Source organism: Salarias fasciatus, chromosome 2 (assembly GCF_902148845.1).
Source record: "Salarias fasciatus chromosome 2, fSalaFa1.1, whole genome shotgun sequence".
In the NCBI taxonomy this organism is placed as follows: Eukaryota; Metazoa; Chordata; class Actinopteri; order Blenniiformes; family Blenniidae; genus Salarias; species Salarias fasciatus.
In genome coordinates this window covers 21,607,324-21,632,748 of record NC_043746.1, presented here as the reverse complement: position 1 = coordinate 21,632,748, position 25,425 = coordinate 21,607,324, and the positions used below count along the sequence as shown (strand labels likewise).

Genomic DNA, 25,425 nt, shown 5'->3' with positions numbered 1-25,425 from the left:
GATTTCTCAGAAAATGTTTGTCATATTTGGTTTTCTGTTGATGATCGCAGTGGGCTGTGAGTATTTCTACAAATCTCTGATTCATCGTGCAAACATTTAATAATGAAGGAACATTTGTGTTTTTCTACTTGATGAATTTGCTTGTTTCTTTCAGGCTGCACAAATGATCAGAACTTTGAGATGAAATCTGTTGCTGCACAACAAAATGTGACTTTGACGTGTCCTCGTAAAATTGGACACAAAGAAAATTTATTTTGGATCAGAATCATTTCTGGTCACCAGCCTGAATTCCTGGGAGGAACATATGGCTTTGATTATGACGGAGTTCATCAAACTCCTCATTTTACAACCAAACAAGAACCTGAAACTTTTATTCTGAACATTCATCAAAGTCAGATCAGCGACACTGGACTTTACTACTGCATCGGAACTGAAACCCTTGAAATGTCCTTTGTGAGAGGAGTGTTTCTTATGGTTAAAGGTAAGGTTTTATTTATCCGTTAAAATTATTCTGAGTGTGTTTATTTACTCTGTGATTTAAATATTAATTTCTACAATTATTACATTTTTCTATACACGCATTTTTGTTTGTCATATTTATTATTCATTCACTCACAACTATTTCCTTTTAAATTCACTTTAATACTTGATTGCTTCTTTATATATCAGTAATATATTTACAGAAATATTAACTTTTTCTCCTGAAACCTTGTGATATTAATTTTGTTGTGTAATTCCCTACTTCTATAAATACTTTCTTATATATTTTTTAGTCAGATAATTATCAATTACTTGGTTGTATTTTCCTGTTTCACTCAGTAATTTTGCTACTGACATTTTTTCTAACACGTGCTCCTCCAGGACCCCAATCTTCCATCTCTGGCATCATTCAAAATCCTCCGTCTGATCCGGTCCATCCAGGAGAGTCGGTGTCTCTGCAGTGTTCGGTCCTCTCTGACTCTGAGAAGAAAACATGTGTGCTGTACTGTGCTGTGGCTGCATGTGGAGAGGTCATGTTTGGAAATGGAGTAAAACTGGACATTAAATGTAAGTTCAGAATATTGTTTTCTGGTAAAATGGTTTCTAAACTTCGACAAATAAATAGTCATGGATACTGAATGTTTTCTTTTCCCAGATCGCAACACAAGAACTTTGAGTAACACAGAAATAGCTCTTTGTATTGTCTGTGTTGCTTTGGCCATCAGTGTGACTGTTTCAGTTTATCTCATTTGGACCAGAAAGAAGCAGGACGGTAGCGGTGGTGAGACACGTTTCTTATATAACTATGTTTTAACACCAAGTGCCGCTGTGAATTAACTGTTTTTATTTTAATATTTTCGGTTGACAACAGAACCAGACAGCAGTGATCAGCAGGTAAAATCTGAGAATGATTTAAAAGCTTTTTCAATTTTCATTTGCACATGTCATCATATCTGATTCTCCATTTTTATACGTTTCTTCAGAGAGATGAAGCTTCATTGGCCTATGCTGCACCAACCTTCAACAAGAGAAAAGTCCCCAAAGCAGAAAAAAGAAACACACACTCGGCTCAGAAAGAGACCATCTACACTGATGTTCGTCTTCACAACCGATAACTTGATGATGAAAACCTAATGATGATAACTTTGAAATAATAATAATAACTTGATTGAAACTGTTAATCTGCTATTTAATGGTGATGTAAAAAAAAAATATTCTGCTGATGACAACTGAACTACTAACATATATATTTTCCAGGGGTGGAATTAACTGTTTTATATTCACAAATATTTCTGTAATCAAGTAGTAATTTGAGATTCTTGTGCGGTGAGGAGTATTGAGTCAAGGGCTCACACTTCAATACATTATACACCATGTAATTAACTTTGGCCATTTGAAAAAAAAAATCACCTCAGCAGAAAGAGAAAAGACATAGTCGGCTCAGAAGGAGACGATCTACAATGACGAGCATTTTCGCCACTGAATAAAAGTGTACAGTATCTTCTCAATCTGATGGATTATGATCTGAATTGCTTTTCAAGGAGACTTGATTACAAATGTCTCCACACACAGTTACATTTTCCAAATGTGACTGCCTGGAGAGATAGTGTCTTCACTCAGAGAACAAAGGTCACCATGTAAACCGGCTTAGAGACACTTTTTATCCCTGGGCAAAAAGGCTTTTAAATAAATAAACTTGGGTTATGCTTTGAAATGTTTCAGCTCTTAAGATTCTATTTGTATATCTCTTTATTATAACTTTTAAGTCTTAATGTTATTATGTTTTTATCTTGTTTATGCTGGATTGCACTTGGGGGGGGGGGGGGGGGGGTCTGCATAATTTCATTGTAACACGAGTACAATGACAATAAAATATAATCATATTCATTCATTCATTCATTCATTCATTCATTCATTCATTCAGAGCAGCTCGCAGAATAGACTGACCGGGCAGACTCCTGACCCGACACCACAGAGCCCCGGTCACCGACACCGCCAAGGACATGACGTCCTCTTCGGGGGGAGATGCAGTCTGAGTGGATGGTGTCCCTGCTCCCTCCTCCTCCGTGTGAGCAGCGCGCTGCTCGGCATCGCTCCCCCCCGCTCGGCAACGCACGTTCCCCCCTGGCTAAACTTTTATCCTGCAGGAAACACTGTAGGCGCAAATAAATATTTTTACAATCAGCTGTTTACACGTCTGAGTCACAGAGGAGAGCCAGCAGTCGTCACCAACTGTCTTTGAATGCGCCACACCACCGAGGAGGTCCTTGAATGCAACGCGAAATTAAATGGAAGTGATTACACAAAAGAGGCACAATACGTTCTAAAGTTAAGGCTGGATTTCTGAGGAATGCGCCATTTCACAAACAGCTGATATGGCAACGCTTGTCAGTTATCTCGACTTCCATACCGGCAAAGTGGGTGTGACCAATCACAGCGAGTGGGATGTGCACATGGATGAGACTGGGATGGAGTCAACTGAACAGAGCGTTTTCGGAGGAAGGAGGAAAAGCAAGGAAGCGGCGCAGTAAAAGACACAGATCTAAGAAGCTTTCAGTGCCGTTTATCCTGTATAGGTCTTCTAGGGGGGCTGGAAATTAAATACGAATGAGCAAAACCGGCCGATCAACGTCCCCTTTAAGCACATACATTGTCAGTACATTATCATTTAGTATTAAAGTTTATTTAGACTTTTTATTCTGTTTCTGAATTGTGGGGGCAGCGCCGGAGCGATTACATACTTTCACTTCTGTCGGCAGACCTCCTCCCTCCAGACAGAGTCTGCTCTCTCCGTCCACCAGTTTTTCACTCTCTGGGTGTCTCTGTGTGGAGCCATCAGGTCCGTCTGCCGTCACTTTTACTATCACGTTTTCTTTGCTGTGGCACTCTGGCGCATGCATAAGTGCCCTCTTGAGTGGTTACATGCTGCCACTATGACATTCCGCCATTGCGCCAGTCCCACATTCCGACATACCACCATTTAGACGTATCACCATTCCAAAATAAATATAAAATATAAAATATTCCGACACGCAAACGTCCCACCATCCCACTCATATATTTTGGGATTGTCCCAAATTAACAAACTATTGAAAAGACATTCAGGGTGAAATTATAAACTGCTTGGGTGTCAAAATTCCATGAGAACCAAATTTTATAATTCTGGGAATTTTCCCAAATAATTTTATACCACACTGTAACAAAATTCAATTAAAAATATTACTTTTGATTGCAAAAAATAAACATTACTACCTCCTGGCTTAAACCTCAAACCCCCAACATTACACAGTGGAAGAACAAACTGAAGGAAGTGTATCACATGGAGCAGATAAGTGCAAGACTGCAAATGAAAACTGACATATTTAAAGATAAATGGTTCTCAATTCACAATTATATTTGTAATTGAATTCTTGTTTATAAAGAAAAAAACATTTTTGTTGATGTTTCATTGTAATATGGGGGAAAAAAGTGTTTGATGGCAACAAGGAGTACTATTGTGCCATTAGTGAATTGTGAATTGTGAATTAGGGAGCGGCTGTGGTTCAGTGGGGGAGAGCGGACGTCCCACAATCGGGAGGATGTATAGTTCGATTCCTGTCTCTCCCTATCTGCATGTCAAAGTGTCCTTGGGCAAGACACTGAACTCTGAATCCAGCCGATGGATTGAGTACCTTGCATGGCAGCCGTCTCTACAGGTGTCAAAGGTCAACCCGTTAAAAACCAGAGTTAACCCTGTAAAGACAAGAAAGTTCACTCCATAGGCTCTTTCTGTTTAGGATCAAATGTTATGTTAAACCAAAACACTAGTAGCTTATACATCCGTTTTTGTTTTTACAAAACTGATTTTTTTTTCTTTGTTTTTCTGTTACAACGACAGATGAGAGCTTTGGAGGCCCAAAACCAGCTGATGGTCTCCCAGCTGGCAGAGAAAGACCGCCAGCTGAAAGAAGCTCTGGCAGCCAGCAGCCAGAAGGACAGGAAGTACTCTCAGATGAAGCTCCTGCAAGAGAAGATGCGGGCCGACAGCAACCTCCACTGGCAGGTCCGCTGGAACATGCTCAAAGAGAAGAATGCTGAGAGGGAGGAGGCTCTCACCAAGAAACACCAGCAGCAGGTCGCCCAGCTGGAGGCCCAAATGACCACCATGAAGGAGGCTCTGCAGGCCCACAAGAGGGAGGCCAACCAACAGGTCTCTGAGCTGCAGGAGAAAGACCGCCTCCTTCAAGAAGCCCTCAGAGCCAAAGACCAGGGCGAGAGGAAGTACCAGCACCTGAAGGCCATCAGCGAGAAGATGAGGGCTGACAGTAATAGACACTGGGAGTTACGGTGGGGCATGATGAAGGAGAGGACTGCTGAGAAGGAGGCGGTTCTGATCAGACAGCATGAGGAGCAGGTGGCCCAGCTGAGAGCCCAGAAGGAGGCGCTCTCCAGAAAGCTCCAGGCAGCCCAGGACAGCCAGGAGACCGTGGCAGACTGGAAGCACCGCTGGAGGCTTCGAGAGGAGAAGGCAGCAGCAGAGGTGGCTTCTCTCAAAGAGCAGCACCGGCTGGAGAAGCTGGCTCTGACGGAGGCCAACCGGAAGAATCAGGCCCAGCTCATCAAGGTACAGACCCATTTTATTGACAACATTCCATCAACCTCAGCTCTGTTATGTGGTTTGGATATGAACAGGTTCAGAAGCATGAGTTCCAGGTTACCGTGAGCCATTTAGACCCTCAATGACCATTTTCACTATTTTAATTCCAGCTTAAAAAGAAAAATGATGAATGGAGGCGCAGAAACAAAGCTCTGGAAGCTGGGCTGCAGGAGGAGGCGTGGCTGAAGGACAGCTTCAAGCAGTAGAGGAGCTGCTGCAATGAGCCAGAGAGGCAGAGCAGAGAAACCTGGACCAGATCCTCCAGAGGAGACTAGAACAGAAGAGGAGGAGCAAGGAGGGGCAAGGAGGGGATGGAGGAGAGGCAGACCTGGATGACGTGCATTATACAGCGTCTGTGACATGAGCACAAAGTCTCTCACGGAACTTTCAGGTCTTTAGCTTTGCAGCCAGCAGTCCTCAGCGCCGAGCAGAGTGTTTTTGTCTGCTGGATATCTGCTCAAATAATGTTCCAACATCTCCATGATGCGCTGCTCGATGAGCGGGTGCTCCCCCAGTCAGAGCATCACCCCGTCGGCACATGGGCTCTGCTCCGCATGCCGATGTTTCAAATTAACTGGAGTCCATGTGAACTTGTGACCAACAGATGTTGAAATACCGACTGAAACTTGTGATCGTTCTAGCGAACAAACGAACCTCCTCTAGAAACGACTATGTTGTAATTGGCACTTCATAAATAAAGCTGAATTTAATTGAACGTCAGTTATCTACAGTTACAGTAAATTTATCAATTTAAGAGTCTTACTTTAACATCTGCTGTTACCAGCATGTTTACACAGAAATGCATCACTCATTAAGGAGGGAACCAGTTAATCCATAACACCGGCCGGGCGGCCGCTTGTCCTCTCCTACGGAGCTCTTTGAACAACTCGCTGTTGAGCAATTTGCAGCCATCTCACTTCTCCAGTGTTTGTTCTCTCGGGATTCTTATTTAAAAAGTGTTGTTTTTTTTTTTTCACCGTTTTTGTCACCGTGGAGTTGTTCTGCTTGTTTTTGACCGTCCTGCTTCCAGTTTACTGCGCACGTCATCACTCCACTACGTACGAGGGAAAGTATGCGCGGAACAAATAATCCCCCGTTTAATCCACTCCGCTGTCAGGCGGTGTTTATATGAGACACGGAGCGGATTATCGATTGGTGTACACCACCTTGAACCATCGGCTCCGAAATACAATCTGCTCCAAGTGAAGCGAATCCACTCGTGCGTTCACATGACACATTTACAATCCGCTCCGTCTCACAATCCATTATACGGGGCCCATGTAAAAGTGCCTCATGCTAACATGACTCCGTGAAAAGACATGAAACCCTGCAAAGCTAACAGCTAGCAGCAGCTAACAACAGAGCCGGTTCTCGCATTTCATTGAAAAAAGTGAGAAGAGCATAACAAACACTTGTCTTTACCTTTGGTGGATGTCAGAGTTCCCAAATTTTGCCTACAGGACAACTCATCCTCAATCCTTGAAAGTGGGAAGGAAATACTTTTCTTTTTTTTTTTTAAACTTTTGCTTCTTGTAATTCTTCAAAAACCTGTAAACTGTGAGGTCTCACAAGCCGATCACGAAGCAGATTACCACTACAGCGGTTGTGCTTCGCCTGCTCCCAGAATAGGCCAGGTTGGAGCTGGCGGGGTTTCAGCGCACCTTCTGCAAAGCATTTTGGCACGAAATTGTCAATGAATCTGTTGACACCTCCACCTGGTGTTCCAGTGCAGCCCGGCCTACCAATTTGACAAATTGTCTGTGTACAGCAGTATACCAGAAAATTTTCACTGCGTGGGGTGCACCATGCACCATCACTGTGCACTGCACCATGAAATTAGAGTCATGTGTATTCACTCAGCTCATCAGCAGGTTTTAGGGTGGACTGACAAATAGGAAGAAGGAAGTCCTTTATCCTTTTTTGGGAAATTCAGTGGGGATTAGGGGTGGCATACTTGAGTTGATAATGGGAAACACTTATTTCCCATGATTTCTGTTATTTTAGGACTGAAATATGGTGATGAATAGCTGCTGAGGGTGAATTTTGCAGGTGAATGTATATGTAGTGATATGGAATAATGCTTTGTTTTCAAAGTTCTCAGGAACACAGTGTGAAGGCCGCTCTGTTTTGTCTGAAGTCACTTGGAAACAGCGTCTCGTGAGATCTGGCTATATGACCTGGCATGGCCGGAAGTCATGCCAGAGTCAGGCTGGATTCTCCCGGAGCAACAGCCTTGCTCTCAATCAGCTGATTTGTGTGTGCTTCCTCTGCAATCCTCAATAAATCCTCCTTGTGCAGCGTCAACACCTTGACTCATCATCTTTGGCTCTGATTCACCAGAAATTCCACAACATGTAGCACCTGAGGGTAAAATAGAAGAATCCTGTTGATGGTTTGGTCACACGGTCGGGGCTACAGTAATTTAAGGCCTACAGTAGATGCTCCTGTGGGAGAGTGATGGTGCTGGTGCTGCCTGCCAGTAGAGAGGTGAGAGAGCTCAATTTATTTAGGAGCCGTGGACTTGACCTCAGTTACTGGCTGTTGTACGGGGCTGAGTTTCCTTTAGATCTTTTCTTAGTAGTTGTCATTACTGAAAAATAATCAAGAGAAATTCTTTTCATCACACAACACAAACTCAATTTATTTTTCCAACCTCTGTGGAGCACTGTCATTATAAACATGGGAAAGAATATTCTTGGTCACTGTGTACTTCTCCACCACTCAGCCAACCATCACAAACATGCTTGGAATTGAAAGGATTTGTATTCTTGTAGTGTCATTTCAATGGTAAGGAGTTTCGAAACAGGTGATCAAAAGGATCCACGGGTCTTTTTTTTTTTTTTTTTTTTTTTTTTAGTACGTTTATCTCTGACTAAAGTAGGAGTCTGCTCCACACTGCCGGCAGTAAATTGGACTTGTTCCTTGGTGCATGTTGGACTCCTGCAGGGCTGCCCATTGTCAGCAATTCTGTGGATAATTGTTACGGATCCAATTTCGAGGTGCAGCGAGGGGCTGGAGGGGGTTTGGTTCAGGGACCAGAGAATTTTGCCTCTCCTTTTGTCCTGTTGGCTTCATCGAACCTGGACCTACAGCATGTACTGGTCAGTTTACAGCCACATGTGAAGCGTCGTGGATGAAGATCACCTCCTCCGAATCCAAGACCATGGTCCTCGAACGGAAGAAGGTGGTCTGTCGTGAGACCCTGCCCCAGGTGGAGGAGTTCACATGTCTCATGGAGTTCATAAGTGGAGGAAGGATGGAATGGGAGATTGACAGGTGGATCAATGCAGCATCTGCAGTGATGTGGTGTTTTGTTTTATCGGTCCGTTGTGGTGAAGAGGGAGCTGAGCCGAAACATGAAACTCTCAATTTCATGGTCAGTCTACATCCCCACTCTCACCTGTGGTCATGAGCTTTGGGTCACAACTGAAAGGATAAGACCCCGGATTCAAGCAGCTGAAATGAGTTTCCTCCGTAGGGTGGCTGGGCGCTCCCTTAGAGATCGAGTGAGGAGCTCAGTCACCAGAGGAGCTCGGAGTAGAGCCGCTACTCCTCCACATCGAGAGGAGCCAGCTGAGGTGGCTCAGGCATCTGTTTCGGATGCCTCCTGGACGCCTCCCTGGGGAGGTGTTCCTGGGAAGGCTTAGGACAAACTCGTGGGACTACGTCTCTCAGCTGGCCAGGGAATGCCTGGGGATCCTCCCTGAAGAGCTGGAGGAAGTGTCTGGAGACAGGAAAGTCTGGGGAACAAACCTTAGACTGATGCCCCCGTGTCCCGGCCCTGGATAAGCCCTAAATAATAGATAGATGGATATTTACTACAACCAAATTCCTGTGGCAGGTCAACGTGCACCATACAAGGCCATAATGAAGTTTGTGGGGCAATTTTCAAACTCACCCACCTCCTCCACAAGATTGAGATGCAGAAATCATCATTCCATGCAAGCATTTTATTCTGTTAATGCACTGCGACCAAGGATCTATCAAACAGTATCGCTTTCAAACAAAACCAAATACATTTTTTTTATTCTCTTTGACTCCATTCAATCTTTGTTTAAAGTTCAAGTGAATTTTGTAACCATAAACCGTACAGCCTGCTGTCGATGCTGTTTCATGTGGTGAGATCATTTGTACTACAAAGTATTTCCATTGTGTGCTCATCGTCACACCCTTCAGTGTGACGACAAACCAATGAGGCTGTTGTGAAGTTAAACACTCCCACTTCATGAGATTACAGAAGAAGAGGAGACACTCACTGAACCAGTCAGTGGAGGATTTCTCAGAAAATGTTTGTCATATTTGGTTTTCTGTTGATGATCGCAGTGGGCTGTAAGTATTTCTAGAAAATTCGGATTCAGCGTACATACGCTGAAAGATGATGTAATATTTCTGTTTTTCTATTTACCAAAATAAATTCTTTGTTTTCTTTCAGGCTGCACAAATGATCAAAATGTTGAGATAAAGTACATAGATGTCAAACAAAATGTGACTTTTACATGCCCTCGTATATTTGGTAGCAAAGTAAAAATGTATTGGATCAGACTCGTTTCTGGAAAAAATCCTGAATTCCTGGGAGGAACAATTGGTTTTAATTCCAGTGAAGTTAATCAAACTCCTCATTATACAACCAAACAAGGACCTGGAACTTTTATTCTGCACATTCATCAAACTCAGATCAACGACACTGGACTTTACTAATGCATCCATACAAGCTGGGCTAACATGAGTTTTTCGAAAGGGGTATTTCTCAAAGTTCAAGGTAAAATGAACGTCTGTTTCTCTCTGTTCAAAAATTGAACACAAAATTTTTTTGATTTGTTATTAATTTACTCTTTGACTTGTCAACTGACATTTTTATTACTTCTTATGTATCTACTTCAGTTATTGATCTTTTAGGTTATTTGCTTATTTATTTTGTACTTACTTAGTTTCTTCCTACATATTTACTTTCTTACTTTTCAACTTATTTGCATAATTGTTCAGAACTTATTTTGTGATATGAAAGAGAAGAATTGACTGGAGAGGTTCTATTCATTTCCTTTGAGCAAATCCTATTCACCAACCAACATCTCAAACAGCTTTATGTTGTCTTTATCAAAGAGGTTTGGTGCTATCATTCCCTTTTACAACTAATCTTTCCATAAAGCAATGGTTATTGATGCATGGTTTTGCCTTACTTCAAAAGCATAAAGAAGAATTAAAGTTCATGGCTATTAACATTTTGAAAACTCAGTAATTACTTTCTTATAGTGACTACTTGTAGTTCCTTGTATCACTGCCGTTGACATTTCTTCAGTCATTTTGAATGCGAAAATGGTATAGTAGTTTTACTTTGTGTCCTCCAGGACCCCAATCTTCCATCTCTGGCATCGTTCAAGCTCCTCCGTCTGCTGCGGTCCATCCAGGAGAGTCGGTGTCTCTGCAGTGTTCGGTCCTCTCTGACTCTGAGAAGAAAACATGTTCAGAAGATTACAGAGTTCACTGGTTCAGAGCAGGATCACATCAATCTCACCCCGATTTCATTTATACTCATGGAGCCAATGCAGAGTGTGGACACTCTTCACATAAATGTTTCTATAGCTTCTCTAAGAAGGTCAGTGTCTCTGATGCTGGTACTTATTACTGTGCTGTGGCTGCATGTGGAGAGGTCATGTTTGGAAATGGAGCAAAACTGGACATTAAAGGTCAGTTCACAATATTTTTTTTCTGATAAAATGGTTTCTAAACTTCAAAAAATAAATAATCATGAATACTGAATGTTTTCTTTTCCCCAGATGGAGCAAAACTGGACATTAAAGGTCAGTTCCATCATCAGTTTTTAAAGCTTATTGTATCTTATTGGTTTAGAACACCATGAATTGATGGTTATATGTTTGATTTTTGCTGTTGTTTAGAAGCCAACACAGCCCTTTACAGTCTTGGTGCAGCTTTTGTTGCAACTATGATTGTTTCAGTCTGTCTCATTTGGACGAATGAGAAAAAGGATTGTAACGACGTGAAGACGGTCGTCATGTACAGCAGAATGTCTAAAACTGCGAGCAAAACCAGACAGCAGTGATCAGCAGGTAAAGTCACAGAATGACATTATTTTTAAGTAATCAAAGAAATCACATGTTGTCTTGACATTTGTTCCTGTGTTTTCTCAGACAGATGAAGCTTCATTGATCTATTCTGCACCAACCTTCAGCAGGAGAAAAGTTACCAAAGCGGAAAGAGGAAACACACTCGATCAGAAAGAGAGGAGTGTGATTGGCTTTTTAACCACTGAGTGACAATTTACCAAAAAAAAAAAAAAAAAAAAAAAAAAAAGGTTGTTATCATGATGGTTTTGATGCTTTGTCTAAAAACAGAAAAAAGAAAATTTAATTTCTCTGGAACTTGTAAATATTATTCTGCTTGTTGTAAACTACAGTCTTTTATTCAATTATATTTTCTTCTTTGATGTTTGTGACAGTGTCCTCAATGTTCGACTATTTTTTATCTGAAACAAGGTTTTTCGAACAAAAGCTTCTGCTGGATGAAACATTTCAATTAACAATGAACATATAGAACTGGAATTTACTTTTGTCATGAATTAGACTTTGTTTCCTTTGTTTATTTGTAAAGAAAAGGCTCAAATGCATCGAAACATCACTGTTGCTGCTACATTTACTGAATGAGCCCAAATCAGCAGAAGGAGACGTACAGAGCGACTGAGACTCAAGATCAACCTGCTCAGAAGGAGAGGAAGCATGTTCAGATGAAAGATTGCACAAGAATTTTGACCTGGGTTTTCAGTTCAAGCAAGGTCATAAACACACACACACACACACCTACACGCACACACACACACACACACACAGAGGCACATGCTCACACACAAACACAGTGGGTGCTGTAAGCACAAACGAAATATTAAACAGTTGTCCCATACATCATCATTAGTTTAAGCACCTCCCCTCATGTGTTCACAGCTACCATTAAACACCAAACAGGACAAACATGAGATTAAAAATAAAAGACATCAGAAAGTGAGCAGGTTTATCAGTGCAGTCGTTCTTCCATGTAGAATTACTTCTGTTTCCCTAAATTGCTTCAAAATCAACCCAAAATTAAATCATAGTTCTGCTCCTGTCATTAAAAGAAGGCTGCACACGTACTTCCTGAAATGTGATGTGGAATAATGCTTTGTTTTCAAAGTTCTCAGGAACACAGTGTGAAGGCCGCTCTGTTTTGTCTGAAGTCACTTGGAAACAGCGTCTGCTAGTCTCGTGAGATCTAGCTATATGACCTGGCATGGCCGGAAGTCATGCCAGAGTTGGGTTGGATTCTCCTCGGAGCAACAGCCTTGCTCTCAATCAGCTGATTTGTGTGTGCTTCCTCTGCAATCCTCAATAAATCCTCCTTGTGCAGCGTCAACACCTTGACTCGTCATCTTTGGCTCTGATGCACCAAAAATTCCACAACAGTTTGGGGGCTCGTCCGGGATCTAAATACAACATAAACGAGGTAAGTGCAAATGTTTCCTCTGTTAAATATTTAACTCAGGAAGTAATGCCTTACCTGTGGGGATGTTTGACTAGATAAAAGAACTATTTCATAGTTGATTGGAATTGTAAAAGCAAATTTCTAAACATAAAGAGCCAAAGATGTCCCTAAATTTTTGATTGATTCTTCTCAATCAATTGCTAATGATTAGTAACAATTGTGTTGTAATAATAATTTAATTCTAACTTGGAACTGTGGCTGAGAGAGCTTAGGAAGAGTTTCTAGACTTGGAGTCTGGACGGCCCTGGGGGCCACTGGCGTGGAAGGGCTGAGTCCCTGAAGCGACTTTGTTTTCACTCGGATTGGATCCGATCCGAGATTGACGCACCGCAGAGCTTGGGGGGTATCTTAATATAGCCTCTTCACCAGGGCGGGCCTGGTGCATGTAACAGAAGGGTTGATGATTTCCCTAACGGGCTGACCTGCACTGTTGCAACTGTGGGTGGCGTCGCGTGTGGAAGTTTCTACTGGTGAAACTTTTTGAAAACTGGGTGAGTGTGATTCTGCAGGTCACACCTCACGACTCTGACTCTCTCTTTCACGTTAAAAGAAAAGGGGGTAAATAAAGAAGAAGGTCATGATGCTGGGAGGTTGTTTAGGTTTGTAGAGGACATGTGTTGTTGTTTGTGTTGCTGTTTTGTGTGCAGTTATTGTTTGTGCTAAACGTTTGGTAAACACCAAAGTGTTAAACATAGGAAAAGAAGAGACAGGAAGTAGAACAGCACGGCGTGGTCTGATCCCATTGAAAGTTTTCAGCAACTATTCGATAAGTTCACACCGGTCGGGGTGGTCGGCAGGACCAAGATATTGGAATGTTTAGAAGAGTCACAATCTCCGGCCCGAGCGATGATTTCTGGCTGGTTACGCAGACAACCGAGTGATCTGAGAACACCGAGAGAATTAAAGTTTACTTTAATGCATGGTGGTTTTGATTTGCTGGTTCTGTGTAAAACACGGATTGCGACTCGTCACTCGTGCCACAAAACCGGTTGTTGAAGAGAAGTGTGAGGATAGAAATGCTGAAGAGAGAGAGACAGGCAGGGTGAGAGAGACAGAGAGAGAGAGGCAGAGAGAGAGAGGCAGAGCAGGTAGAGAGAGACAGAGAGAGAGACAGAGAGGGAGAGAGGCAGAGCAGGTAGAGAGAGACAGAACAGAGAGACAGGCAGGGAGAGAGAGACAGAACAGAGAGACAGAGAGAGAGACAGGCAGGGTGAGAGAGACAGAGAGAGAGAGAGACAACAGAGAGAGAGAGAGAGAGAGACAGAGAGAGAGACAGGGCAGAGAGAAAGACAGGCAGAGAGAGAGATAGAGAGAGCGGCAGAGTGAAGTGAAGAGATGAAGGGTTTGATGAACAGGGAGGAAGAACAGGAAGTTAAGAAAAATAAGCAGGGTTTTAACCAAAGGGAAGGTTTTCAACCTGTTTGTTTTGTTTCCTGTTTTTTACATGTTTAAAATAAGGAATCCATCAATGAGTCAACAAATTTGCTTGTTGAACATGTAATCTACTCCACTATTTTTAACCTCAAGTCTACCGTGGACACCCAAGATTTGAATTTATATTCAAATTTTTCAATCTAACAGCCTGTCTGATCACGACGGGGTTGATTAATCTATTATGTGATTGATGATTGGTTCTCTGAGAGAGATTCACTCTGCAATCTTAAAAATTGATTTATCTAAAAATCAAATTCAACTGCAGATTAAACCAAAATAAAGGAAAAACAGTAACTTTTTCCTAAAGAGAGGGAATACAATAGAAATAGATTCCTGCTTATATCTACATTTGGTCACAAGACAAGCTGTCTTGGCATAGTTTTTCATTATTCCTCTGAGGAATAAACTTTGAATGCAGTATTTTATCAGATGAATCAAATAAGATATCTGCTACTGACAACACAAAACATCCATTGGTTAAAAGTAACAATACTTTGAGCAGTTTGTCTAGAGACATGCTTTGCACTCATAAGTATTTTCTGATACTGGTACTTTTACGGGTCATTGAGCATTAATCAATGTAGCAGTATTTGTACTTGAGTGCTAAAATTTCAGAAACCTCTGCCTCTGGAAGTTTGTCAAAATAAGTTTCTTTTCTTTTCCATCTTCAGTAGGTGGGCAGAGGCCAGAAGTTCCACCTGTGAACCGTTTCCTGGATAATGCTGTAGAGCATGTGATTCAGGCCTGTTTGAGAGAAAACTGATTTCTCCAAGACTGCCAGCTGTGTGCAGGGTCAGAGGTCACTGCTTGAGCCATTGACAGGTTTGAGGATGGTTCCCTGAGGTCAAACTCTCAGGATGATTATTCATGATTGTGTTAAAGAGAAAAGACAACCTGAATTTGCTGAATTTGAGAGGCAGTCTATTTTCTTTGACAAAATTTCCACACTATTTTAAACCCTCCAAAGTGAGCTGAAGAAAGCAGTTCTTTCAGTGGTTCTTATCAGACTGCTGAGGAGCCAAGGACCCTGAACAGAAAACAATCCAGAGAAAATATCAGCACTAGTGAGAGAATGAGGACGAAGGTCCACCAGTCACATTGTTTGATAGACAAATATGATAATATACTAATATGTTTTTCTCTCTTGAGTGTTTGTTTTGTTATAAAGTCCTGTACAGGCACTCGCCGCTCCGATCCACAGCCCCGATCCTCACGGCCAGCTGCACTGCACCAGCCAACCGGGAGGGAGAAGCTCGGTCAGCAGCGGGAAGTGCAGACATACACACACACACACACACACACACACACACACACACACACACACACACACACACACACACACACACACACACACACACACACACACACACACACACACACACACACACACACACACACACACACACACACAGGAGTGACGAAACTCAGATTTTAGCGAGAAAATTGGTTTTTCTATGATGATGACATGTGTGGTGATTCTCTGTTCTTCTGTTCTGCTGAGACTTTCCATACAGGAGGGGAGATGTTGTGACTGCGAAAGCAGTGGACACATTCTTGGAGACGGCTGCTCCTGGTGGCTGGGTGGCTGGCTGGGAGGAGGCTGTGGAGGCGGTGGGTTTGATTACGACGTGAAAACATCGGACGTGATAACGGCGTACCGCAACGTGATGAAAAATATGAGGCAGCATGACCGCGACAAGGTCAGGCCATGAACACACACACACTGGGGGGAAGAGAGATTAGACTTTAAAAAGTTTTAAATTCCTTACTTTTTTAGCTTTTGAATGAATTATGTGTTTTGTTTGTTTTATAAGTCACTAGGAAGATATCAGTGGGTCGACGGGCTGAACAGTCCTGATCAGACTGAACCACAGGCAGCAGGAAGCCTCCATGATGGTCACTTCTCCCCCACATCACTGTAACCTGAACACAGGGTGTGGAGCTTCTAGTTTTAGTGGGTTTAATTATCAACCAATTGCTCAATTGGGTGAAGAATTGAAGTGAATTAATTAAATGAATTTGTTCCAATACAGTTTCAATGAAATAACTTGGAGGTCACATTCCGGGTTTTCAAACTGAGTGGAGGGGGAGACAGAAGCGAGAGGTTTATCTCGACCTTCCCCTTCGACATAACAAAACTAGCATGACAATGTTTTTACATGACTGTGCTACAAGAATTTGTTACTGTCTATGAATCTACATTCCTAACTTTGAAATCTACTGAAATGAATTACATTTGCACCTTTATTTGATTTAATTGGAGAATTTGTGGACTAACTATAAAGAGATTACTCAGATTTAGCATCGACTAAATCTCACAGAATCACACTGGAGCTAAATGTCTAACTGCTAGAGATAGACAATAGAATGTTTGTCCAGAAGTCATGGGAGGTATTGAATATTTTATGAAGTCATTGAATGATTCAGTGATGTTTAGTATCGACTCTTTTTACACCAAGATGAAGAGGACCTGATGGGTGGACATTTTTCCAAGATTTTATAGAAATCAACTGAACTGTACTATCTACTACTTCAAAATCTACTGATTTTAAAATCATTTTGTCTTTTGGACCTCTGACTCATGCTGCTGTCCAGTCGTTGACCTGTCTGACCTGTCTGCTGCATTATTTTCACTCAGATTGGATCCTGAAAGGCAATATTTACCTGCATTCACCTAAAGACGTAAATAGTGCTTCACATTTGGCCCAGGACTTTGTCTCTAGTCTGGGAGTTTGTGCATCGGCAGTGAGGGGATCTGGATCTGGACCTGTCAGGTGGAACTCTGATACAGTATGAGGTTGATGTTTTCACACCAAAAGGTTGAAGGAAGCTTGAAGAGCCTGACACTGTTCTACTCCTGAACCGTCTCCCTGAGGGAGGCCACCGAGCATCCTGAGCCCAGCTGCAGCTGAAAGTGACGTTCCTTGGACACGTTCTGGAGGAGAGGATCTGGAGGAGAAGAACCGGTCCTGGTCTTCGGGAAGACCTGAACTGTGGTCTAATCTGCCGCTACAGACTAAAAGAAGAGACGTTGTCTTTTCTAGGTCTGGCAGAATGCTGTCGTCACTGGATTTTTGGTTTCAGCTGTAGACTCTGTGTTCGAAACAACCACACAAGGATGTTTCTGCAGGACTGGAGTGAACAGAGACAATGTCACGTGAGGGTTAACATCTGGAAGAAGACTAAACATCAGCCTCTGGTCTGGGATTACCTGGCTACGGACCGCCCTGTCATCTCTATTCCAAGAGAAGGGACGGTTCTCTACAGGTATTCTGGTTTGGACACATGGATCACGGTTTTACCCTGATGCTAATTTCTCTTGCAGACTCCTGACTGGGTTCCTGGGCTCCTAAATAGTCTGTGAGCAGCTGATGCTCCAGCAGAGATTATCACTGCAGCAGGTTTTGGTTCGGGGCGACGGATGCGTAGTACATGCGTCACATTCTGCTGCTGGTGAATAAAGCACAGAGTGCCTGTCAGCAGGGGGGTCGGGGTGTGAAGCCATGTTCTGTGGTTTTAATTTACCTTTGAAATATCTGCTCAATTGAATATGTGTGAATGTGACTATGACTGTGTTACGGCTGACAAACTAACTTACTAACAAACTAACATTGACATTGATGACTGACTTTGAGAACGACCAGATGTTCAGTGTTTTATGGTGGTGTTCAATGTTTTTGCTGATTTTAATGGTTTTTCTTTCTTTTCTTAGTTTAGCTTGATTGGACACATCGCGGCCACTGATTGTCTTTTGCCTTCCTGGTTGATCGGCCTGGACCAGGATTGTTGTTTGGCATGAAGGTATTTCCAGCTGTCACTGTCCCATGGTATGCTGATTTGTTTAAATTGTGCATCCATGACTGAGTGCTGCTTGGTGTTTCTGTGACAGTGGATCAGTTGGAAATGGTCGTTGAAACATAGGTAACTTAGGACATATAAAATAAAAATGACGATGCACTTGGAGGAACTGATCTTATTGATGTTTATGGGAAACATTAATATTGACGTGTGACACAAATGAAAAGTGGTTTTACTTTGTCTGGCTTTACTGTTTCCGATAGTGAGTTAGATTATTGTTAAAATTCGAATTTATTTTGTGTCTGGTTTTGTTTAAATTGAAATTTAACAACAGGAGGGATTGATGTGGAATAATGCTTTGTTTTCAAAGTTCTCAGGAACACAGTGTGAAGGCTGCTCTGTTTTGTCTGAAGTCACTTGGAAACAGCGTCTGCTAGTCTCGTGAGATCTAGCTATATGAGATGGCATGGCCGGAAGTCATGCCAGAGTTGGGTTGGATTCTCCTCGGAGCAACAGCCTTGCTCTCAATCAGCTGATTTGTGTGTGCTTCCTCTGCAATCCTCAATAAATCCTCCTTGTGCAGCGTCAACACCTTGACTCGTCATCTTTGGCTCTGATGCACCAAAAATTCCACAACAAAATGAAACCAAAGGGTGAGGCAGGAAGAAAAATAACTCTGCACTCATGTTCTTGTTTAAAAGCACAACCACAACAAAGTTGGACCTTAGTATTACTCAGTTTCAGACATAGTCAACAATGTGAAGAGAAGAACACATATAGCAAGTAGAAGAAACAAATTAACACACAATTTTTATCCAACTCAAGATTCAAAAGTAAAACTCATCGTATAAGCTGTTTTTACTGGAGATCGTCCCGAGTGAAAACTGTGACATTGTCACAGAGATGTTTGTCGGAGTCACTGAAATGGTCTCTTAACGTATCGTGCTTAGAGAATAAAGAACCCATCAAAGATCCATCAGTTCCGTTGTGTGTCCCACATAAACCCTGTTGTGTGTGTTGCTGTTTGAGGACCTAAAATCTTTCTTAAGATCTCAGTGACTTGTTCAATCAGCTCTGTGACAGTGACACCTGTGGACTTGAAGTGACACATCAACAACACGTCATCAGTGAAACTAACCTGTCTCACGGTGGTCTAAACCAGGGGTGTCCACCTTACTTCCTTATTTCTCTCCCTGCAGCAGAACACCTCCATCTCATCTTGAATTCATCTTTCTCCCAGCTGCAGCACAAGTGATTGCAATGAGGGACTTGTCAGTGGGCTTTTCTACAAATTGAGTCAAAGGTTTTAATCTATGTATCTGTCTTGAAAGCTTTATGTCAGCACTGCCAATCCATGTGGTGATGGTCGATGTGATGTCTCAGAAACAAGGTCACCTAACCCCCACCCTCACACCGCCACACTGTGATCCTGCCCTCCTGGACCCACTGAAGGTAGAGCCACTCAGTACACTGCTACACTGTCAAGTTGGTGATGGTCACTAAAAAGGGGAAAAATTAAAGAAAGAAGCACACCTGTGATGATCACTGATTGTCTACGATCTCTACGAGATGGAAATGTACAACTGAGGTGTTAAAAACCAGATTCTGCAAATGAAGAGTGAAACTCTGCTGTGGTTGTGCATTTGAACAAGAAGTGCAGAGGACTTTTCTTTCTGTCATACCCTGTTTGAAGTCCAGGAAGTTGGTAATGTGCCATTTTTCAAAAATAAGATACTTATATTTAGGACTTGGTGTTACAGTTGCTATATGGAAAGTACAAGAGCACTGACATCACATTTTGACGGCCTTGGTTCATTGTGCTTTTCACCGCTGAGCAGACGCAGTGATTCTGAAAAGTGTGTTTTCCCCACTTACACAAAGACAGAGTTGGAGCATTTTTGAAAAGATTCATTTTCCTATTTTCATGCAGACAGAGTTTGAGCATTTTCAAAAAGTTGTGAGAGTTTTAAAAAGGTTTCGCTTTGGTGTCATTTTCAAACAGGACAGTTTTCAGTGACTGTCTGCAAGACTGAAGAAGTGAGAAAGTTAAATAAGACAAATTCAGTGATGTGCTGTAATGTTTTACCAGCTGACTTGTGCTAATAAAACACTTTAAATAAAAATGACAGTTGGTGAGTTCTCATCAGCTGAAACTGTCAAATTTCTAAGAAGACAAAGTGTTTTATGTTTCAGCGTCACATTTGCTGATCGTACTACAGATCTGAAACAACTGAACAGCACACAAATAAAACAATCAATATTTCATAATATGATATTTAAAGGTGCATGAAGGAGTTTGCACGTTTCATGCGAAACAGCGCCCCCTGCAGGCCTTGGGCGTAATGCAGCTTAGTGAAAAACTCATCCCTGTGGCTCACGTGCACGGAAGAGGGGAACTCCTTCCTCGCTCATTTAGTAGCGCTCAAGTAAAATTTAAAGGGGCACAGTGCAGTTTTAAATATTAAATTATCAATTATTCACACCCACACATGTTTTCACCTTTGCCTGATGGGCAGCAAGAGCTATTTTTGCAAGATCGCAGTCGCTCCTATTCTCCTGTGCAGGGCACTGAAGGCACAGCAACATGAGTGATTCGGGTACGAATCGCTCTGAGCCTGACGTAATGCGCGCTCCCGCTGGCCTGATATTCTTAAGTTTTGTTTTGTCCGCCATTACTCTGCCAGATGCTTAGCGAGCAACAACTGAACTGTACTGAGGATGGAGCTTCCAGAAAGTAAGAAAAGACCGGCTTCTAGCACTGACACAACTCCAGGACAGACTCCACCAGGCAAAAGAAACTTACATTTTACTCGAGCGCTGCTAAAAGAGCGAGGAAGAAGTTCCCCTCTTCTGTGCACGTACATGGGCACAAGCCACAGACACAAGCTTTTCACTGAGCTACAGTTACGCCTAAGGCCTGCAGGGGTCGGTGTTTCGCATAAAATGAGCAAACTGCACTGTGCTCCTTTAAGTTTCTTTTACCTGGTGGAGTCTGTGCTGGAGTTGTGGCAGTGCTAGAAGCCAGTCTTTTCTTACTTTCTGGAAGCTCCTGCTCAGTTGTTGCTCACTAAGCATCTGGCGGAGTAATGGCGGACAAAACAAAACTCAAGGAGCCGGAGCGCGCATTACGTCATTCCTTTCAAATTCTCCCCCAAAAAATTCTGGTGCCAGACCGGCACTGCAACTTTCAAGTGACAATTTAGCGCTGTCAGATGTACTTGTAACGAATATGTCAGGGCATATTGTACACATCATTAAAAATGTGTAACATATATATGGTGGAAAATAAGTCTTTTTAACGTTGTAAAACTCCTTAATGCACCTTTAAACAAAACTAGAATGTGAACAAGACAGAAACCAAGGAAATCACATTAGACTGACAATCTGAATACATGATCAGGAAGTGAAGAAGGTGGAGAGATTCAAATCCCTTGGTGTCTACATCATATCTGATAAACATCTCCAGTCAGTTAAAGACTCAGACTGGACTAAACAAACTTGTCTCCTTCACCCCCTGCTGATTCATTTCTATGAGTCAGTCATTGAGAGCCTCCTGACCTCCTCCTGCACGGTGTGCTTCTCCAGCTGTACAGTGGAAACCAATCAGGAAGGACCTGCATCAGGTGGAGAGGATGGCTGAGGACATCATCATCAGACCACTCTCTCCTCTCAGAGACTTTCACACTGCTCCCACAGTTCTCCTTATTTTATAACAGCTAATACTGATGAGCCAATGACAGAGAATTAAGGAAATATGTCTGTGAAGCATCAAGGTGAGGGCTTCTGGTATTTGTGAAGATTCTACAATCTGTTGAAATATCCTGAGCAACTCTTCTTCCTTCTGGACTCAGAAAGCAGAGAAAGACTTTTTAAAACCTCATCAAAGACTCTATCAACAGCTTCAACCCTCTGCCTCTGTTTAACTTGTCAGAAATGTATCATATGAGTTTGATAAGATCTTGTGGCTCATGTTGTACAGCAGCTCCTCCATCTGCTCTGATGAAGGGGTCGTCCAACATGTTGATATGATTTGTTCTCATCACATCCTTCAGTGTGACGATAAACCAATCAGATCGCTGAGAAGTCTGACCCTCCCACTTTATGAGATTACAAAAGAAGAGGAGACGCTCTGATTGAAACACAGTCAGTGGAGGATTTCTCAGAAAATGTTTGTCATATTTGTTTTTCTGTTGATGATCGCAGTGGGCTGTGAGTATTTCTACAAATCTCTGATTCATCGTGCAAACATTTAATAATGAAGTAATATTTGTGTTTTTCAACTTGATGAATTTGCTTGTTTCTTTCAGGCTGCACAACTGATCAGAACTTTGAGATGAAATCTGTTGCTGCGCAACAAAATGTGACTTTGACGTGTCCTCGTACATTTCCACACAAAGCAAATTTATTTTGGATCAGAATAATTTCTGGTCACCAGCCGGAATTCTTGGGAGGAACATATGGCTTTGATTATGAAGGAGTTCATCAGACTCGTCATTTTACAACCAAACAAGAACCTGGAACTTTTATTCTTTACATTAATCAAAGTCAGATCAGCGACACTGGACTTTACTACTGCATCGGAACTGAAACCCTTGAAATGACCTTTGTGAGAGGAGTGTTTCTAAAGGTTAAAAGTAAGGTTTTATTTGTCTGTTAAAATTATTATCAGTGTGTTTATTTACTCTATGATTTAAATATTGATTTCTACAATTATTACATTTTTCTTTACACGCATTTTTGTTTGTCATGACTCATTTTTTAAATGTAGTTTGTTGTTTAAATATTCATTATTCATTTACTCACAACTATTTCCTTTAAATTCACTTTATTACTTCATTGCTTCTTTATATATCAGTAATATATTCACAAAAATATTAACTTTTTCTCCTGAAACCTTGTCATATTTATTTTGTTGCGTAATTCTTTACTTCTATAAATATTTTCTTATATAATTTTTAGTCAGATAATTATCAATTACTTGGTGTATTTTTTTCTGTTTCACTCAGTAATTTAGCTCCTGAATTTTTTTTCTAACACGTGCTCCTCCAGGGCCCCAATCTTCCATCTCTGGCATCTTTCAAGCTCCTCCGTCTGCTGCGGTCCATCCAGGAGAGTCGGTGTCTCTGCAGTGTTCGGTCCTCTCTGACTCTGAGAAGAAAACATGTTCAGAAGATTACAGAGTTCACTGGTTCAGAGCAGGATCACATCAATCTCACCCCGATTTCATTTATACTCATGGAGGCAATGCAGAGTGTGGAAACTCTTCCCAGAAATGTTTCTATAGCTTCTCTAAGAAGGTCAGTGTCTCTGATGCTGGTACTTATTACTGTGCTGTGGCTGCATGTGGAGAGGTCATGTTTGGAAATGGAGCAAAACTGGACATTAAAGGTCAGTTCAATCATCAGTTTTTAAAGCTTATTGTATCTTATTGGTTTAGAACACCATGAATTGATGGTTATATGTTTGTTTTTTTGTTGTTGTTCAGAAGCCAACACAGCCCTTTACAGTCTTGGTGCAGCTTATGTTGCAACTATGATTGTTTCAGTCTGTCTCATTTGGACGAATGAGAAAAAGGATTGTAACGACGTGAAGACAGTCGTCATGTACAGCAGAATGCCTAAAACTGCGAGCAAAACCAGACAGCAGTGATCAGCAGGTAAAGTCACAGAATGAAATGATTTTAAAGTAATCAAAGAAATCACATGTTGTCTTGACATTTGTTCCTGTGTTTTCTCAGACAGATGAAGCTTCATTGATCTATTCTGCACCAACCTTCAGCAGGAGAAAAGTTACCAAAGCGGAAAGAGGAAACACACTCCGATCAGAAAGAGAGAAGTGTGATTGGCTTTTTAACCACTGAGTGACAATTTACACAAAAAAAAAAAAAAGGTTGTTATCATGATGGTTTTGATGCTTTGTCTAAAAACAGAAAAAAGAAACTTTAATTTCTCTGGAACTTATAAATATTATTCTGCTTGTTGTAAACTACAGTCTTTTATTCAATTATATTTTCTTCTTTGATGTTTGTGACAGTGTCCTCAATGTTTGACTTTTTTTTATCTGAAACAAGGTTTTTCGAACAAAAGCTTCTGCTGGATGAAACATTTCAATTAACAATGAACATATAGAACTGGAATTTACTTTTGTCATGAATTAGACTTTGTTTCCTTTGTTTATTTGTAAAGAAAAGGCTCAAATGCATCGAAACATCACTGTTGCTGCTACATTTACTGAATGAGCCCAAATCAGCAGAAGGAGACGTACAGAGCGACTGAGACTCAAGATCAACCTGCTCAGAAGGAGAGGAAGCATGTTCAGATGAAAGATTGCACAAGAATTTTGACCTGGGTTTTCAGTTCAAGCAAGGTCATAAACACACACACACACACACCTACACGCACACACACACACACACACAGAGGCACATGCTCACACACAAACACAGTGGGTGCTGTAAGCACAAACGAAATATTAAACAGTTGTCCCATACATCATCATTAATTTAAGCACCTCCCCTCATGTGTTCACAGCTGCCATTAAACACCAAACAGGACAAACATGAGATTAAAAAGAAAAGACATCAGAAAGTGAGCAGGTTTATCAGTGCAGTCGTTCTTCCATGTAGAATTACTTCTGTTTCCCTAAATTTCTTCAAAATCAACCCAAATCTAAATCATAGTTCTGCTCCTGTCATTAAAAGAAGGCTGCACACGTACTTCCTGAAATGAAACCAGAGGGTGAGGCAGGAAGAAAAATAACTCTGCACTCATGTTCTTGTTTAAAAGCACAACCACAACAAAGTTGGACCTTAGTATTACTCAGTTTCAGACATAGTCAACAAAGTGAAGAGAAGAACACATATAGCAAGTAGAAGAAACAAATTAACACACAATTTTTATCCAACTCAAGGTTCAAAAGTAAAACTCATCATATAAGCTGTTTTTACTGGAGATCGTCCCGAGTGAAAACTGTGACATTGTCACAGAGACGTTTGTCGGAGTCACTGAAATGGTCTCTTAACGTATCGTGCTTAGAGAATAAAGAACCCATCAAAGATCCTTCAGTTCCGTTGTGTGTCCCACATAAACCCTGTTGTGTGTGTTGTTGTTTGAAGACCTAAAATCTTTCTTAAGATCTCAGTGACTTGTTCAATCAGCTCTGTGACAGTGACACCTGTGGACTTGAAGTGACACATCAACAACACGTCATCAGTGAAACTAACCTGTCTCACGATGGTCTAAACCAGGGGTGTCCACCTTACTTCCTTATTTCTCTCCCTGCAGCAGAACACCTCCATCTCATCTTGAATTCATCTTTCTCCCAGCTGCAGCACAAGTGATTGCAATGAGGGACTTGTCAGTGGGCTTTTCTACAAATTGAGTCAAAGGTTTTAATCTATGTATCTGTCTTGAAAGCTTTATGTCAGCACTGCCAATCCATGTGGTGATGGTAGATATGATGTCTCAGAAACAAGGTCACCCAACCCCCACCCTCACACCGCCACACTGTGATCCTGCCCTCCTGGACCCACTGAAGGTAGAGCCACTCAG

General features: G+C 41.7%; 1 protein-coding gene across 1 annotated transcript; it reads left to right on the top strand.

Moving 5' to 3' along the window:
• LOC115400316 (uncharacterized) lies at positions 1-11,317 on the top strand. Its single transcript, XM_030108119.1, has 5 exons — positions 1-56; positions 155-481; positions 10,462-10,800; positions 11,011-11,181; positions 11,263-11,317. Exons 1-4 carry the CDS (start codon positions 14-16, stop codon positions 11,172-11,174), a joined length of 873 nt encoding a protein of 290 aa, XP_029963979.1. The 5' UTR covers positions 1-13; the 3' UTR covers positions 11,175-11,181; positions 11,263-11,317.
• The last annotated feature ends 14,108 nt before the right edge of the window (positions 11,318-25,425 follow it).